Source organism: Phocoena sinus, chromosome X, assembly GCF_008692025.1.
Source record: "Phocoena sinus isolate mPhoSin1 chromosome X, mPhoSin1.pri, whole genome shotgun sequence".
NCBI lineage: Eukaryota > Metazoa > Chordata > Mammalia > Artiodactyla > Phocoenidae > Phocoena > Phocoena sinus.
The window spans coordinates 47805544-47821567 of NC_045784.1; the positions used below are offsets into that span (position 1 = coordinate 47805544).

The 16024-nt window shown below is 40.6% G+C and overlaps 1 protein-coding gene across 6 annotated transcripts in view; it reads left to right on the forward strand.

Annotated features, from left to right (window-relative positions):
• Nucleotides 1–8035, forward strand: part of GNL3L (G protein nucleolar 3 like) — a 29424-nt gene extending 21389 nt beyond the window's left edge. For 2 of the 6 annotated variants that reach the window (XM_032619193.1, XM_032619192.1), the window contains exons 14-15: nt 3019–3238; nt 4853–5064. In XM_032619193.1, the coding sequence (XP_032475084.1) occupies nt 3019–3238; nt 4853–4935 (303 nt within the window). In that variant the 3' untranslated portion in view covers nt 4936–5064. Of the gene's footprint in view, nt 1–213; nt 337–3018; nt 3239–4852 lie in introns of all 6 variants that reach the window. The other 4 variants (XR_004347987.1, XM_032619194.1, XM_032619190.1 and 1 more) reach the window with 4 other exon arrangements.
• Nucleotides 8036–16024: the final 7989 nt, after the last annotated feature.

Genomic DNA, 16024 nt, shown 5'->3' on the forward strand with positions numbered 1-16024 from the left:
TCAAGTAGATATGCTCTGCTATGATCTCTGGAGGCTTTTTCAGCCTCTACATCTGCCAGTCCCCCATCGCTGCCCTTCAAGAAGTCACAGTTTAGTGGTTTCAACCACAGATATCTACACTGTGATGGGAGACACACAGGCTGGGGTTGGGGGCAGAGGTTGGGAAAGCATGGATCTAAGGGCCCTAACTAACCTATACTACTTGTGGGTCAGGGAAGTATTCCAGGAGGCCTTGATGCTTGTGCCACGTCTTGAAGGTTGAGGAATTCTCTGGGCAAGGCGGGCAGCAACCTGTGGTCAGGGGCTCAGCCTGTGCACGTGCCAAGACCCAAAAGGGTGAGAGCGTGTTATTTTGCAGAAATCACTAGTGGTCTGAGGTGGCTGGAGTGAGGGTAGAGGTGGGGAAAGATGAATCTGGTGTCAGATCATTGAAGGCCTTGAGTTTGACTTTAAACCATGGGTAATAGGTAAACACTGAAAGTTGTTTATGTTTTGTGGGGGAGGGGAGGCAAAGGGTTTAAATATTTTTTCCCATTTTGTTTATTTAAGATATTTTTTGATTAGGTACATGGTATAAAATTGAAAAGGTAGGATATTCCCTGGCGGTCCAGTGGTTAGGACTCCATGCTTTCACTGCTGAGGGCCTGGGTTCAATCTCTGGTCGGGGAGCTAAGATCCCACCACAAGCTGTGTGGAGTGGCCAAAAAAAAAAAAAAAAAAGGAAAGGTAAAGGGTATACAGTAAAAGTAAAAGTAAATCTCTCTCCTGCTTCTCTCTCCCAGCCACCCTGCCCCCTCCTGAGTGTCCTTTCAGAGCTACTCCATCTTTATACACACATATATATAAAAGCAGATAACAGATCTATTTCAATGCTTTTTTAAAAAATTTTATTTATTTATTAATTTATGTCTGTGTTGGGTCTTCATTGCTGTGCGTGGGCTTTCTCTAGTTGTGGTGAGTGAGGGCTACTCTTCGTTGCGGTACATGGGCTTCTCACTGTAGTGGCTTCTCTTGTTGTGGAGCACGGGCTCTAAGTGTGCAGGTTTCAGTAGTTGTGGCTTGCAGGCTGTAGAGTGCAGGCTCAGTAGTTGTGGCACACAGGCTTAGTTGCTCCGCGGCATGTGGGATCTTCCCGGACCAGGGCTTGAACCCATGCCCCCTGCATTGGCAGGCGGATTCTTAAACACTGAGCCACCAGGGAAGTCCCAACAGATCTATTTCAATTCAAATAGTTGTATGCTGTTTTTATTGTTCTGCACATTGCTTATTTCACTTACAAATTCATCTTGTAGATTGTTCCACATGATTACTTAAAGAACAGTCCTTCATTTTTAAAAAAGAAAATTATTTATTTGCCTGCATCAGGTCTTAGTTGTGGCACACGGGATCCTCACTGTGGTATGTGGGTTCTTCGTTGCAGCACGAGGGCTTCTCTCTAGTTGTGGCATGTGGGGGCTCAGTAGTTGTGACATGTGGGCTTAGTTGCCCCGCGGCATGTGAGATCTCAGTTCCCCGACCAGGGATTGAACCCACGTCCCCTGCATTGGAAGGCGGATTCTCAACCACTGGACCACCAGGGAAATCCTCTGTCCTTCATTTTTGATGGCTATATAATATCTGGAAGGGTTTCTTAAGCAGGGAAGCAACATGGTCAAGTTTATGTATTAGAACTATCACTCCAGTGGCTGGGGTAAAAATCAAGTTGGAAAGAAAGGAGCCAGAGTGGAGGTAAGAAGTCCAGGAAGGAAACTGTTGCCTGAGCTCTGTAAGAGATGATGAGGCCTGCATTGGGGCAGTGGTAGGAATCACGCCATTCCCATCTTCACATAGTTTCGAAAGTCCCCCCAGTGCTTATAGGAAAATCAGTTTAAAGTTGTGAGTTTAAGGCCATCCCCTGATATTTCTCACTGAGCCCATAAGCCCCAGAACATACCATTTTTCCTCAAGGACCAGCAGTAGTTCCCTACTCCATACTGCAAATTCTAGGCTCAGGTTCAGGGCCCTGAGTAGGGCCACTCAATTGCACAGCTCCATTTAGGAGTGCTATGTTGTAAATGGTGCCCCCTCCCACCCCCGCAACCCCATAGTTGTACAGTGTGGTAGCCTTGCCTTTTACCCACTGTAGTGTAGCAGGTAGTCATACATACAGAATCCTGACTGCTTGGGTTCTCATTTATTCTACTGCTTACTAGCTGTGTGACCTTACGTGCCTTGTTTGTCAACGACATTGTTGCAAGGATTAAATGAGTTAATACACAGGTGTGTGTGAGTACATGTATACATATACATATGTATGTATATGTATAACACACATATATGTGTATACTTAGAAAGGTATGTGGCACATAGTGAGCTTCCTGTCAATATTACCTTTTACTGACCACATGTACATTCTATTACAGCCAAATAGACACCCTTTTGGGTGCCCAGGTATGCTCTCTGCTTTTCCAGTGTTCAGTCAGGAATGACCCTTCCATCAGCAGAAGTATGTTGACCACCACCATCCCCTCAGCCTCTGTCACTTATGCTGCATTTCTTTGGTGGGCACTTACTACATTCTAACTTGAGGTGTGGTTGGGTTTTTTCCTCTTTAGCCTGGTTGCTTCCCGAAGGTGGGACTGCATCCGAGCCATTTCTCCAACATTTCCCCATACAGAGCTAGGCACAAAATAGGTGTCAGAATATATTTGTTAAATTGAGTAAGACTTTGAAGGGTCACTTGAACAAAGAATCATTGAATACAAATTGTCATTGACAAGTAATTCTGCTTTTTCATTTTATTCTTGTAAAAGCCATGCAAGCTACCTACTGTCCACCCTTATTTGACAGATGAGCAAATTGTGGCTGAAAGGATAACTAAGCACCTGCTAGTCTGTGGTGGAGCCAGACTTGAAGCTTATTAGTTCTGTGTGGCTCCAAGGCTCCTGTTCTTATGCAAGCCTATCCCTGCCTCCTCTGCAGAAGTCTTTGGAGGTACTCTGGGGACCCAGACCTCACTGTTGTCCTTTCTTTCCCCAGATTGGAGATCTCACTGGGTATTGCACCAATCCAAACCGTCATCAGGTGGGGTGGGCTAAGCGCAATGTGGACCTTCATCCCAGGAACAACAGCTCAGTGGATGTCTGCCCAGTGGACCGCCGCCCGATGCTACAGAGGATCATGGCGACAGACCCCCTGCAGCAGGGCCAGGCTCTGGCATCTGCCCTGAAGAATAAGAAGAAGCTCCAGAAGCGTACAGGTAGGGGCACCTGACCACCCCCCTGTGCTCCAAAAAGAACCTACCTGAGGCCTTAATTAGGGGCTCCTGAATGAGCATCTCCATGTGTCCAGCCCCAGGCCAGGGTTAGGGGGCAGGGAGGGGTTAGGAGGCTTACCTGCTAGCACAGTGGTTCTCAAACTTTATCTTGTATTAGAATTGCCTGGAGGGCTTATTAAAACACAGGTTTCTGGGACCCACCCCCAGAGTTTCTAATTGAGTAGTTGGACCTTGGGTGGGTGGGTGGCAGGGCGCTGAGAATTTGTGTTTCTAACTGGTTGCCAGTTAGTGGTGATGTTGCTCCTCTGGGAACCACACTTGGAGAACCATTGGCCTAGTTTTATGTATCAAATACCCACCATTTATTTGTCACTTGCTTTCTATGTGTTAAGAAGCTTTCAGGCTATATATGTTTACTTTATCAATAGGCGATATACTCAAAATCCAAAGGGTACAAAAGAATTTACAATAAAATGTCTCCTTCCAATCCCGCAGTCTTCCAGGCATCCCTCCAGAGGCAACCAGTTAATTTCTTGTATCTCATTCCTGAGATAGGTACACAGGCAAATATCTGTATATTCTTTGTTCTCTTTTTGTAGACAGAGGCTAGTCTCCTGAACATATAGTTTTGCCACATCATTTTTCCACTCAATATATATTATAGATATTTACCCATCAATTCACAAAAGAAGGTCTCCCTTCATTTCGATGGTGGTCTGCTGTATGGCTGGTCCATTTAGGTCTTCATGCTATACTAATTTTCACTAACTCATTGCAAAAGTCTTATTCTCATTTGGTAAGTGAGGAAACTGGGGCCCAGAGACATTAAGTGACACACTCAAGGTATTTGATGGGGCCAAAATGCAAACCTAGATTTGACTGATCCCATGAGCCCTGTTCTTTGAACTAGACTATGTTCATAACCATTCGCTCTTGGCCTGATTCCACGCTGAGTCCTGGGAGTACAGAGATGAATTGCCCTTGAACTGCTGGTCTTATTGGGGAGTGGGGAGGAGACGAGAAAACAGACATTGGCAACACAAAGTGATCACTGTGAAGACATAGAAAGCACAGTGCGGGAACCTAACCCAGCCTGGAGGTCGTGGTGGGGTAGGGGTGATAAGAGAAGGCTTCCAGAAGGAGGTGATGTCTGAGGGGAATCCTGAGGAACAATAGGGTGTGGCTGGAGGATGGAGGTGAGCATTCAGGCTCAAAGCCCCTACTGCCATCCTGCTCCTTTGCCGTGAGAGCTTTGAGGGTCATGGCAGAGTGCTAATAAGTTCAACACAGTAAAAGAAAACAGCTGTTTTGATACTAGGAAGAGAAAAATACTTGAAGCTCAGTACTCTGACACTCTGAGATACAAGCTATTTTGGGGTGATCATTTCATAGGTAGACAAATGGGTCTTCCTGTGAGGCTGAGCAGTGGCTGCCATTAGCTCACCAGTTGTTTTGTTTAGTGTTGGGTGGGGAGGGGGCGGTTAGGGAGCCAGTTTGGGAGTTTGGTGCAGACCAAGGTAAATGTAGGCTAGCTCCTGCAGGCCTCCTATTGGCAAGCCAGCCACCAAGTGACTGCCCATTTTTCTCCATCTGCAGATAAACTCGCCAGCAAGCTGTCTGATTCCATGATGTCCGCCCTTGACCTCTCTGGCAATGCTGATGACAGTGCTGGTGACTGATCCACTGATCTCACCTCCTTCCCCTACTCCAAGCATCAGTTCCAGTGGAAATAACAGATGAAATGGTTTGCTTCTCCCTGAAATTAAAAGAGCCCCTTCCCCCAACCCCCCTTCCCTCCATTCTCCAGGGAAAAAAAGTCCCAAGTGTCTGAAACTGACAAACCCAATACCCTTATTTAATCTGTACTCTGTTTTCAAGAGAAATTAAAAAAAAATTATCAGCAGATCCCTTATGCTAACAATTTATCCCCCACCTTATAGGTTGGGCTGGTTGGAGGGCCGACCCCTCACAAAACCCTCTTGGAGAGCTAAACATGCAACTGGAGGCTAGGCTGCTCGTAGATCTGGGGCTTCCTCGGTGGTGGTGGGGGTGATGATTTCTTTACCAGTCTACGACAAAGCTCAGCAGCAAGACATCCCTGCAATGGGCTGCAGGTCACACATCTTCCTCCCACCCAAGCCCACAGATCCTCGCTTGGGTGGCAGCAGGAGTAGGGGGAACAGTGATGAGCCTTCTGAGTCTCTGGAAGGGTTTAAGGATAGAATAGAGGAAAGAAGACAACACACAAGCCTGGCTGGTGCTGAGGTGTGGTAAGCACTGCCTGTTCACACAAAGGGGAAGTAAGGTACCTCTTGGTAGGTTGCTGCTGAGGGGCATTTCTGGGCAGACTGTGAGTTGGAATCGCTTGAACTGAAGCACTCTGGCTGGGACCCGTCATTGTGTGACCATGTCTCACCCAGCACCAGCATTTGAATTCCATGATTCAAAAGAGTTCTGGTATCATTTATTCATAGGCTGCATCCTCAAGAGCTGCTATATGAGGGGTATACCAGCAAACTCCTTTTCTGGTGTCTAGAAGACATTATACCCCATAAAAATATTAGCCACCTCTTCTGGGGGAGCATACTCCATCAGAAAAAGACCCAGGCAGTGTCAGGGCCCCTCAGAAAGGGACTAGGGTAAATGATGGCAACAGAAACACAGTATCTTACTTTACCAGGGGTTGTTTGGGTTATGCATAGGACTTCAGTTCCTAGCAGTCTACCTGAGACTGGACATGTTTGAAGGGAATGGGTGTTAGATTGCAGGCTTTGCCCCCCACTCCAAACTTCCACATCATCTATGGATCCACAGCCACATCTTAGCCTTGCCTCTCTTGCTGTCACCCTATTCAAATCCTGAGACTGGAACCGTGTGATGGCCTGATAGGCCCTTGGTTGCAGGATGGTTAGCAGGGAAGTGCAGACCACTTCTGCATTCTGGGGCAGCCAGAGGAGAGGATTACATACTGCTTGAGCACAAACTGTACCAGACCCTGAAAACCTGTTACCTCCTTTAGCCTTCAATACAGCTCTGCCAGTAAGAGGTTAGTCTCCCCATATGAAAGATAAGTAGGTTCAAAGTTGTCAGGAAGTACCCAAAACAACATATTAAGTGGTGCCAGGATTGGAACCCAGGTATGATAAAAACATTATTCAGTCCCTTTCCTCTGCATTGTACTGCCTCCTTAACATTAAGTACCTACGGTGTGCCAGCCTCTGTTATCAAGTCTTTTAAATACATTCTCTCTTTTTTTGGCTTTAAAAAATAGGGCCTTGATAAAATGCCACTCCAAATACTCTTTAATGGGGTCCAACTTACTTTACACTATCCTATCAAAATCTCCTGATAGATAATAGTGCTACAATGAAAAATTGCATACCAGGACAGCTAACGCCATTTTATAACCATATGACAATTCATAATTTAACTTTAAAAATATTTTCTAATACTCCTAAGAGATACTGGTAACTAAATACTAGGAATAAGAGGTATCTTGTTGAGTAAGAAACATCATGGGAACAAAATTTGGCCCAAGTCAAACAGAAGAACTAAAGTAGTCATGTCAGGATAAGAATTTGGGATTCCAGATTTTCTACAGCATATCACAAGTTTTTTTTTCTGCTTTTTTTAAACAAATCATTTATTTATTTATTTATTTATGGCTGAGTTGGGTCTTTGTTGCTGCGTGTGGGCTTTCTCTAGTTGCGGTGAGCGGGGGCTACTCTTCGTTGTGGTGTGTGGGCTTCTCCTTGCAGTGGCTTCTCTTGTTGCAGAGCACAGGCTGCAGGTGCACGGGCTTCAGTAGTTGTGGCATGCGGGCTCAGTAGTTGTGGCCCACGGGCTCTAGAGCACAGGCTCAGTAGTTGCGGCGCACAGGCTTAGTTGCTCCGCGGCATGTGGGATCTTCCTGGACCAGGGCTCGAACCCGTGTCCCCTGCATTGGCAGGCGGATTCTTAACCACTGTGCCACCAGGGAAGCCCTATCACAAGTTTTTTACAATGCTATTTTTCGAGTCTTTTCCCTCTTGCTTTTTTTTTTTTAAAGTATAATTTATATACAATAAAGTTCACCCTTTATAGTGTAAGTTCTGTGAGTTTGGACAAATGTATACAGTAGTGAACTACCATCACTATCAAGGTATAGTTTACATCACCCCCAAAACTCTTGGAACTCTTTGTAGTCAACCCCTACCCCCACCCTCAGATTCCGGGAGCCCCCGATCTTTTTTCTGTCCCTATAGTTTTGCCTTCGTGTGAATGTCATGTAAAAAGAATCATACAGCATGTAGGCTTATTTTATGCCTATAGGTATAGAATAAACTAACCTCTGGTGTACTTAGAATAAGATAACCTCTGGTGTACAGTTCTATAAGCTTTGACAAATGCATAGAGTTGTGTAACCAACACAATCAAGGTATAGAACAGTTCCATTACCCTCTGCTCTCCTCCGTCAAATTCATCCCTGCTACTTTATAGTAAAAACCTCCCTACCTCTTAACTCCTGGCAACCCTGATTTGTTCTTTGTCCCTATAGTTTTATCTTTTGGAGAATGTCATATAGATGGAATTATACAATATGTAGCCTTTTGAGACTGGCTTCTTTCACTAAGCACATTTGAGATTCATCTACATTATTGGGTTTATCAGTAGTTCCTTATCTGAGTTACACTCCATTGTCTGGATGTACCACCATTAGTTTATCCATTCCCCGGTTGAAGGGACATTGGGTTGTTTCCAGGTTTGGGTGATTACAAATAAACCTGCTGTAAACATTTGCATGGATTTTTTTGTGTTTTCATTTCTTTAAATACTTAGAGTTGGTTTGCTGGGATATATGGTAAGTATATGGTTAACAGGCTCAGAAACTGCTAAACTTTCTCAAAGTAGCTCTACCATTTGGCATTCCCATCAGTGTGTGAAAATTCTCCACACCTTTTCCAGCAGCTGGCATTGTCAGTTTTTTGACATTAGCTAATCTAGTAGGATGTAGTGGTATCTCATTGTAGTTTTGATTTGCATTTTTCTACTGACTAATGATTTGAGAGTATTTTCATGTGCCATCCAAATATCTTCTTTGGTAAAATGTTCAACTCTCTTGCACATTTTGTATTGGGTTGCTCATTTTATTGTTGAGTTTTGAGAATTCTAATTGGATAAAAATTGTTTATCAGATATATGTATGTTTTGTAACATTTTTTCTCCAGTCTGTGGCTTGTCTTTTCATTCTTTAAAAAGTGTCTTTTTTCATTCTGAAAAAGCTTTTCATTTATGGCCACACAGCATGCAGGATCTTAGCTCCCCAACCAGGGATTGAACCCGTGCCCCCTGCAGTGGAAGCCCAGAGTCTTAACCACTGGACTATCAGGAAAGTCCCCTGAAAAAGCTTTTAAAACATTTAAAATTAAAAAAAATATTGTGGTAAAATACATAAAATTTACCATCTTAACCATTTTTAAGTATAGAGTGGCATTAAATTTATTCACATTTGTGCAACCATCACCACAATCCATCTTCAGAACTCCTTTCATCTTGCATAACTGAAAGTCTACCATCTAAACACTAATTCATCCTCCCCCCAGCCCCTGACAACCACCATTCTACTTTCTGCCTCTGAATTTGATTACTCTTGGTACCTCATATAAGTGGAATCATACAGTATCTCTCCTTCTGTGACTAGCTTATTTCACTTAGCATAATGTCTTCAAGGTTCATACATGTTGTAGCATGTGGCAGAATTTCCTTTTTAAGGCTAAATAATATTCCATTGTAGTGTACACCATATTTTGTTTATCCATTTACCCATTGATGGACACTTGGGTTGCTTTTACCTTTTGGCTATTGTGAATAATGCTGCTTTAAGTATGGGTAAACAAATATCTATTTGAGTCCCTGCTTTTAATTCTTTAGGGTATTGCTGGATCATATGGTAACTCATTTTTAATTTTTTCAGGAACTGCCATACTATTTTCTGTAGAGACTGCACCATCTTATGTTCCCAACAAGAGTGCTCTAGGATTCCAGTTTCCCCGCATCCTCACCAACACTTTTTCTTTTCTTCCTTTCTCTTTCTTTCCCTTCCTTTCCTCCCTCCTTCCCTCCCTTCCTTCTTTTTCTTTCATCATCCTAAAGGGTGTGAAGTGATATGTGATTTTGATTTGCATTTCCCTAATGATTAGTGATGTTGAGCATCTTTTCTTGTGCTTATTGGTCATCTGTATATCTTCTTCACCCATTAAAAAAATTTTTTATTGTTGAGTTGTAGAAGTTCTTTATATATTCTGCATATTAACTCCTTATCAGATATGATTTGCAAATATTTACTCCCGTCTCCTGGATTGCCTTTTCATTCTGTTGATTGTATCCTTCAATGCATAGTTTTAAATTTGGATATAGTTCAGTTTTTTCTTTTGTTGCCTGTACTTTTGGTGTCATACACAAAAAATCATTGCCAAATCCAATGTCATGAAGCTTTCTGCCTATGTTTATTTCTAAGAGTTTTGTAGTTTTTGCTCTTACATTTCGATCTTTGATCTATTTTGAGTTTTTATGTATGGTATAAGGAAAGGGTCCAACTTCATTCTTTTGCATGTGGATATCCAGTTTTCTCAACTCTGTTCTTTATCTAAACAGTGTCTTTTGAAGAGAAGACATTTAAAATTTTGATGAAGCTTAAAAAAATTCTTTATTGGCATATAGTTGCTTTACAATGTTGTGTTAGTTTCTGAGGTACAGCAAAGTGAATCAGTTATATGTATACATATATCCACTCTTTTTTAGATTTCCTTCCCATTTAGTTCACCGCAGAGCATTGAATAGAGTCCCCTGTGCTATACAGTAGGTTCTCATTAGTTACCTATTTTATACATAGTAGTGTATATATGTGAATCCCAAGCTCCCAGTTCATCCCATCCCCCCTTCCCTTTGATGAAGTTTTATTTATTATTTTATTCTTCTATGGAATATGCTTTTGGTGTCATATCTAAGGAATCTTCGTCTAACACAAGATTACAAAGGTTTTCTCCTGTGTTCCCTTTTATGAGTTTTATAGTTTTAGGCTTTACATTGAGGTCCATGAGCCATTTGGGGTTAATTTTTGTATATGGCACCACGTTCTTTTTTTTTTTTTTTTAGCATATAGTTACCCAGTTGTTCTAGCAGTGTGTGTTGAGAAGGCTATCCTTTCTCCATTGCATTGCTTTTGTACTTTTGTCAAAAATCAATTGTCTATATATGCGTGGGTTTATTTCTGGACCCTCTGTTATGTTCCATTGATGTATTTGTCTACCTTTATGCCAGTATTACACTGTTTTGATTACTGTAGCTGTATAATAATTTGGGAGATCAGATAGTCTTAGGCCTTCAATTTTGTTGTTTTTCAGGATTGTTTTGGCTCTTTGGGGGTCTTTTGAATTTCCACATGAATTTTAGAATCAGCTTGTCTATTTCTACAAAAGAGTCTGCTGGGATTTGGTTGGGATTGCATTGAATCTATAGATTAAAGTGGGGGAAGAATTGACCTCTTAACAATATTGAGTCTTTGGCTCATGAGCAAGATGTATTCCTCCATTTATTTTGGCCTTTAATTTTTCTCAGTAATATTTTTTATAGTTTTCAGTGTACAGGTCTATCACATTTTTTCAGATTTATCCCCACTTATTTCATATTTTTGGATGCTATTATAAATGGTATTTTAAAATTTTCAATTCCCAGCCATTCACGGCTAGTATATAAAAATACAATTGTAGCAGTGAATTTCCAGTCATTCACTGTTAGTATATAAAGATACAATTGTGGGACTTCCCTGGCGGTCCATTGGTTAAGACTGTGCACTCCTAATGCAGAGAGGACACGGGTTCAATCCCTGGTTGGGGAACTAAGATACCACATGCCTCACGGCACGGCCAAAATTGTATATACATAAACAATTGGTTTCTGTATATAGATATTATATCCTGAAACCTTGCTAAACCTACTTAGTTCTAGTAGCTTTTTTCTAGATTTCATTATACTTTCTACATAGATAATCATGTTCTCTGTGAGTAAAGATTGTTTTACTTTTTCTCTTTTTAAATTTGTTCCTATCTTCAAGTTTTTTTTAAGGTTTTCTTTTTTTTTTTTTTTTTTTTTTGGTGGTACGCGGGCCTCTCACTGTTGTGGCCTCTCCCGTTGTGGAGCACAGGCTCTGGACGCGCAGGCTCAGCGGCCATGGCTCATGGGCCCAGCCGCTCCGCGGCATGTGGGATCTTCCCAGACCGGGGCATGAACCCGTGTCCCCTGCATCGGCAGGCAGACTCTCAACCACTGTGCCACCAGGGAAGCCCTTCTTTTTTTTAAAATTTAAATACAGGTAATTTACAATGTTGTGTTAGTTTTAGGTGTACAGCAAAGTGATTCAGTTATACATACATATATATATATATATTCTTTTTCAGATTCTGTTCCATCGTGGGTTATTACAGGTATTCAATATAGTTCCCTGTGCTATACAGTAGGTCCTTGTTTACCTATTTTATATAGTACTGTGTATATGTTAATCCCAAACTCCTAATTTATCTCCCCTGCCCCGCTATCCCCTCTGGTAACCATAAGTTTGTTTCCTACGTCTATTTCTGTTTTATAAATAAGTTTGTATGATTTCTTTAGATTCCACAGATAACTGATATCACATGATATTTGTCTTACTCTGACTGACTTACTTCACTTAATATAATAATCTCTAGGTCCATCCATGTTGCTGCAAATGGCATTATTCTTTTTTAAAAAATTTATTTATTTAATTTATTTTTTTGGCTGCATTGGGTCTTCGTTGCTGTGCATGGGCTTTCTCTAGTTGTGGTGAGTGGGGGCTACTCTTCATTGCAGTGTGCGGGCTTCTCATTGTGGTGGCTTCTCTTGTTGTGGAGCATGGGCTTTAGGTGCGTGGGCTTCAGTAGTTGTGGCACACGGGCTCAGTAGTTGTGGCTCATGGGCTCTAGAGCACAGGCTCAGTAGTTGTGGCACACAGGCTTAGTTGCTCTGTGGTATGTGGGATCTTCCCGGACCAGGCATTGAACCCGTGTCCCCTGCATTGGCAGGCGGATTCTTAACCACTGCGCCACCAGGGAAGTCCCTATTTTATTATTTTAATGGTGGAGTAATATTCCATTGTATATATATACCACATCTTCTTTATCCATTCATCTGTTGATGCACATTTACATTACTTCTATGTCTTGCTTATTGTAAATAGTGCTACATAGGGGTGCATGTATCTTTTCGAGTTAGAATTTTCACCAGATATATGCCCAGGAGTGGGATTGCAGAATCATATGGTAACTCTATTTTTAATCTTTTAAGGAACCTCCATACTATTCTCCATAGTGGCTGTACCAATTTACGTTCCCGCCAAGAGTGTAGGAGGGTTCCTTTTTCTCCACCCTCTCCAGCATTTATTGTTTGTAGACTTTTTGATGATGGCTATTCTGACTGGTGTGAGGTGATACCTCAATCTGGTTTTGATTTGCTTTTCTCTAATAATTAGTGATGTTGAGCATCTTTTCAAGTGCTTTTTGCCCATCTGTATGTCTTCTTTGGAGAAATGTCTACTTAGATCTTCTGCCCATTTTTTTAAAATTTGTATTTAAAAATTTTTTTATTTTATATTGGAGCATAGTTGATTAAAACTGTTGTGTTAGTTTCAGGTGTAAAGCAAAGTGATTCAGTTAGACATATACATGTATCTATTGTTTTTCAAATTCTTTTCCCATTTAGGTTATTACAGAATATTGAGCAACGTTCACTGTGCTATACAGTAGGTCCTTGTTGGTAGTCTGTTTTAAATATATCATTGTGTACATGTCAATCCCAAACTCCCAATCATCCCCTACCCACCCTTCCCCTCTGGTAACCATAAGTTCATTCTCTAAGTGTGTGAGTTTGTTTCTGTTTTGTAAATAAGTTCATTTGTATCATTTATTTTTTAGATTCCACGTATAAGCAATACCATATGATATTTGTCTTTGTCTGACTTACCACACTTAGTATGATAATCTCTAGGTCCATCCATGTTGCCGCAAATGGCATTATTTCATTCTTTTTTATGGCTGAGTAATATTCCATTATAGATATGTACCACATCTTCTTTATTCATTCCTCTGTCGATGGACATTAGGTTGCTTCCACATCTTGGCTATTGTAAACAGCACTGCAATGAACATTGGGTGCGTGAATCCTTTTGAACCATGTTTTCCTCTTGATATATGCCCAGGAGTGGGATTGCAGGATCATACGGTAACTCTATTTTTAGATTTTTAAGGAACCTCCATAATGTTCTCCATAGTGGCTGTACCAATTTACATTCCCACCAAGAGTATAGGAGGGTTCCCTTTTCTCCACACTCTCTCCAGCATTTATTGTTTGTAGACTTTTTGAAGATGGCCATTCTGACTGGTGTGAGGGGATACCTCATTGTAGTTTTGACTTGCATTTCTCTAATAATTAGTGATGTCGAGCATCTTTTCATGTGTTTTTTGCTCATCTGTATGTCTTCTCTGGAGAACTGTCTACTTAGATCTTCTGCCTATTTTTTGACTTGATCATTTGTTTTCTTGATATTAAGCTGTATGAGCTGTTTGTATATTTTGGAAATTAATCACTTGTCAGTAGCATAGTTTGCAAATATTTTCTCCTGTTCTGTGGGTTGTCTTTTCATTTTGTTTATGGTTTCCTTTGCTGTGCTACTTCTTCATTTCTAATATGCATACCTCTATTTTCTTTTCTTGCCTTATTGTGGTGGCTGGAACTTCCAGTACTACATTGAATAAGAATGGTGTGTTTGGGGATCCCTGGCTTTTTCCTGATCATAGGGGTAAGCATTCTGTCTTTAACCATTAAGTATGTTAGCTGTAGATTTTTTTGTATTTCCCTTTACCAGTATGAGATACAAAGTTTTTTGTTGTTTTGGTTTTTTTCAGGAATGGATTTTGGATTTTCTCAATTGTTTTTATACATTGATTGAGATAATCACATTGTTTTTCTTTTTCAGTTTGTTTTTATGGTGAATTACGTTGATTGGCTTTCTAATGTCAAATCAAACCTTTAATCATGTGAATAAATCCCAGTTGGTCGTGACTTTCACTGGGCCAAAATAAAAGTGTTGGCAGGGTCACACTCCCTCCAGAGATTCTAGGGGAAAATCCACTTCCTTGCTATTTTGAGCTTCTAAAGGCTGCTTAGATTACTAAGGTCATGTCCCCTTCCCCTATCTTCAAAGAAGCAATGTAGTATCTTCTATATCTCACTAATCCTCCTGCCTTCCACTTATAAGGACTCTTGTGATTACACTGAATGCACTAGCATAATCCAGGATAATCTCCATATCTCAAAATCCTTAAGGACATCTGGGAAGTCCCTTTAACCATGTAAAGTAACACGTTCAAAGGTTCTGGAAATTAGGATTGTACATCTTTTTTTTTTTACTTTTGCATAAGAAATTTAAAAAATTAAGGTGTAGTTGATTTATATTATTATATAATTTTCAGGTGTACAGCATAGTGATTCACAATTTTTAAAGCTTATATTCTATTTATAGTTATTATAAAATATTGGCTATATTCCCTGTGTTGTACTATATATCCTTGTAGCTTATTTATTTTATACATAGTACTTTGTACCTCTTAATCCCCCACCCTTCTTTTGCCCCTCTCCTCTTCCCTCTCCCAGTGGTAACCACTAATTTGTTCTCTATATCTGTGAGTCTGTTTCTTTTTTGTTATATTCACAAGTTTCTTTTTATTATTTTTTAGATTCCACATATAAATGTTATCATACAGTATTTGTCTTTCTCTGTCTGACTTATTTCACTTAGCATAATACCCTCCAAGTCCATCCATGCAAATGGCAAAATTTCTTTTTTTATGGCTGAGCAGTATTCCATTGCATATATATACCACACCTTTATCCTTTCATCTGCTGATGGACACTTAGATTGCTTCCATATCTTGGCAATTGTAAATAATACTGCTATGAACATTGGGGTGCATGTATGATTTTGAATGAATGCTTTCATATTTTTTGGGTAAATGCCCAGGAGTAGAATTGCTGGATCATTTGGTAGTTCTATTTTTAGTTTTTTTGAGAAACCTCTATACTGTTTTCCACAGTGGCTGTACCAATTTACGTCCCCACCAACAGTGTATGAGGGTTCTCTTTTCTCCACATCCTCACCAACATTTGTTATTTGTGTTCTTTTTGATGATAGCCATCTGACAGATGTGAGGTGATATCTCATTGTATTTTCTTTCAATTTTTATTTTATATCGGAGTATAGTTGACTTACAATGTGGTGTTAGTTTCAGGTGTACAGCAAAGTGATTCAGTTATGCATATACATATATCTATTCTTTTTCAGATTCTTTTCCCATTTATGTTATTACAGAACACTGAGCAGAGATCCCTGTGCTATACAGTAGGTCCTTGTTGGTTATCTCTTTTATATACAGTAGTGTGTATTTGTCAATCCCAAATTCCTAATTGATCCCTTCTCCCCACCTTTCCCCTTTGGTAACCATGAGTTTGTTTCCTAAGTCTGTGAGTCTGTTTCTGTTTTGTAAATAAGTTAATCTGTATAATTTTTTAAGATTCCATATACAAGTGATATCATAATATTTGTCTTTCTCTGTCTGACTTCACTTAGTATGATAATCTCTAGGTCCATCCATGTTACTGCAAATGGCATTATTTCATTCTTTTTTAATAGCTAAGTAATATTCCACTGTATATATATAC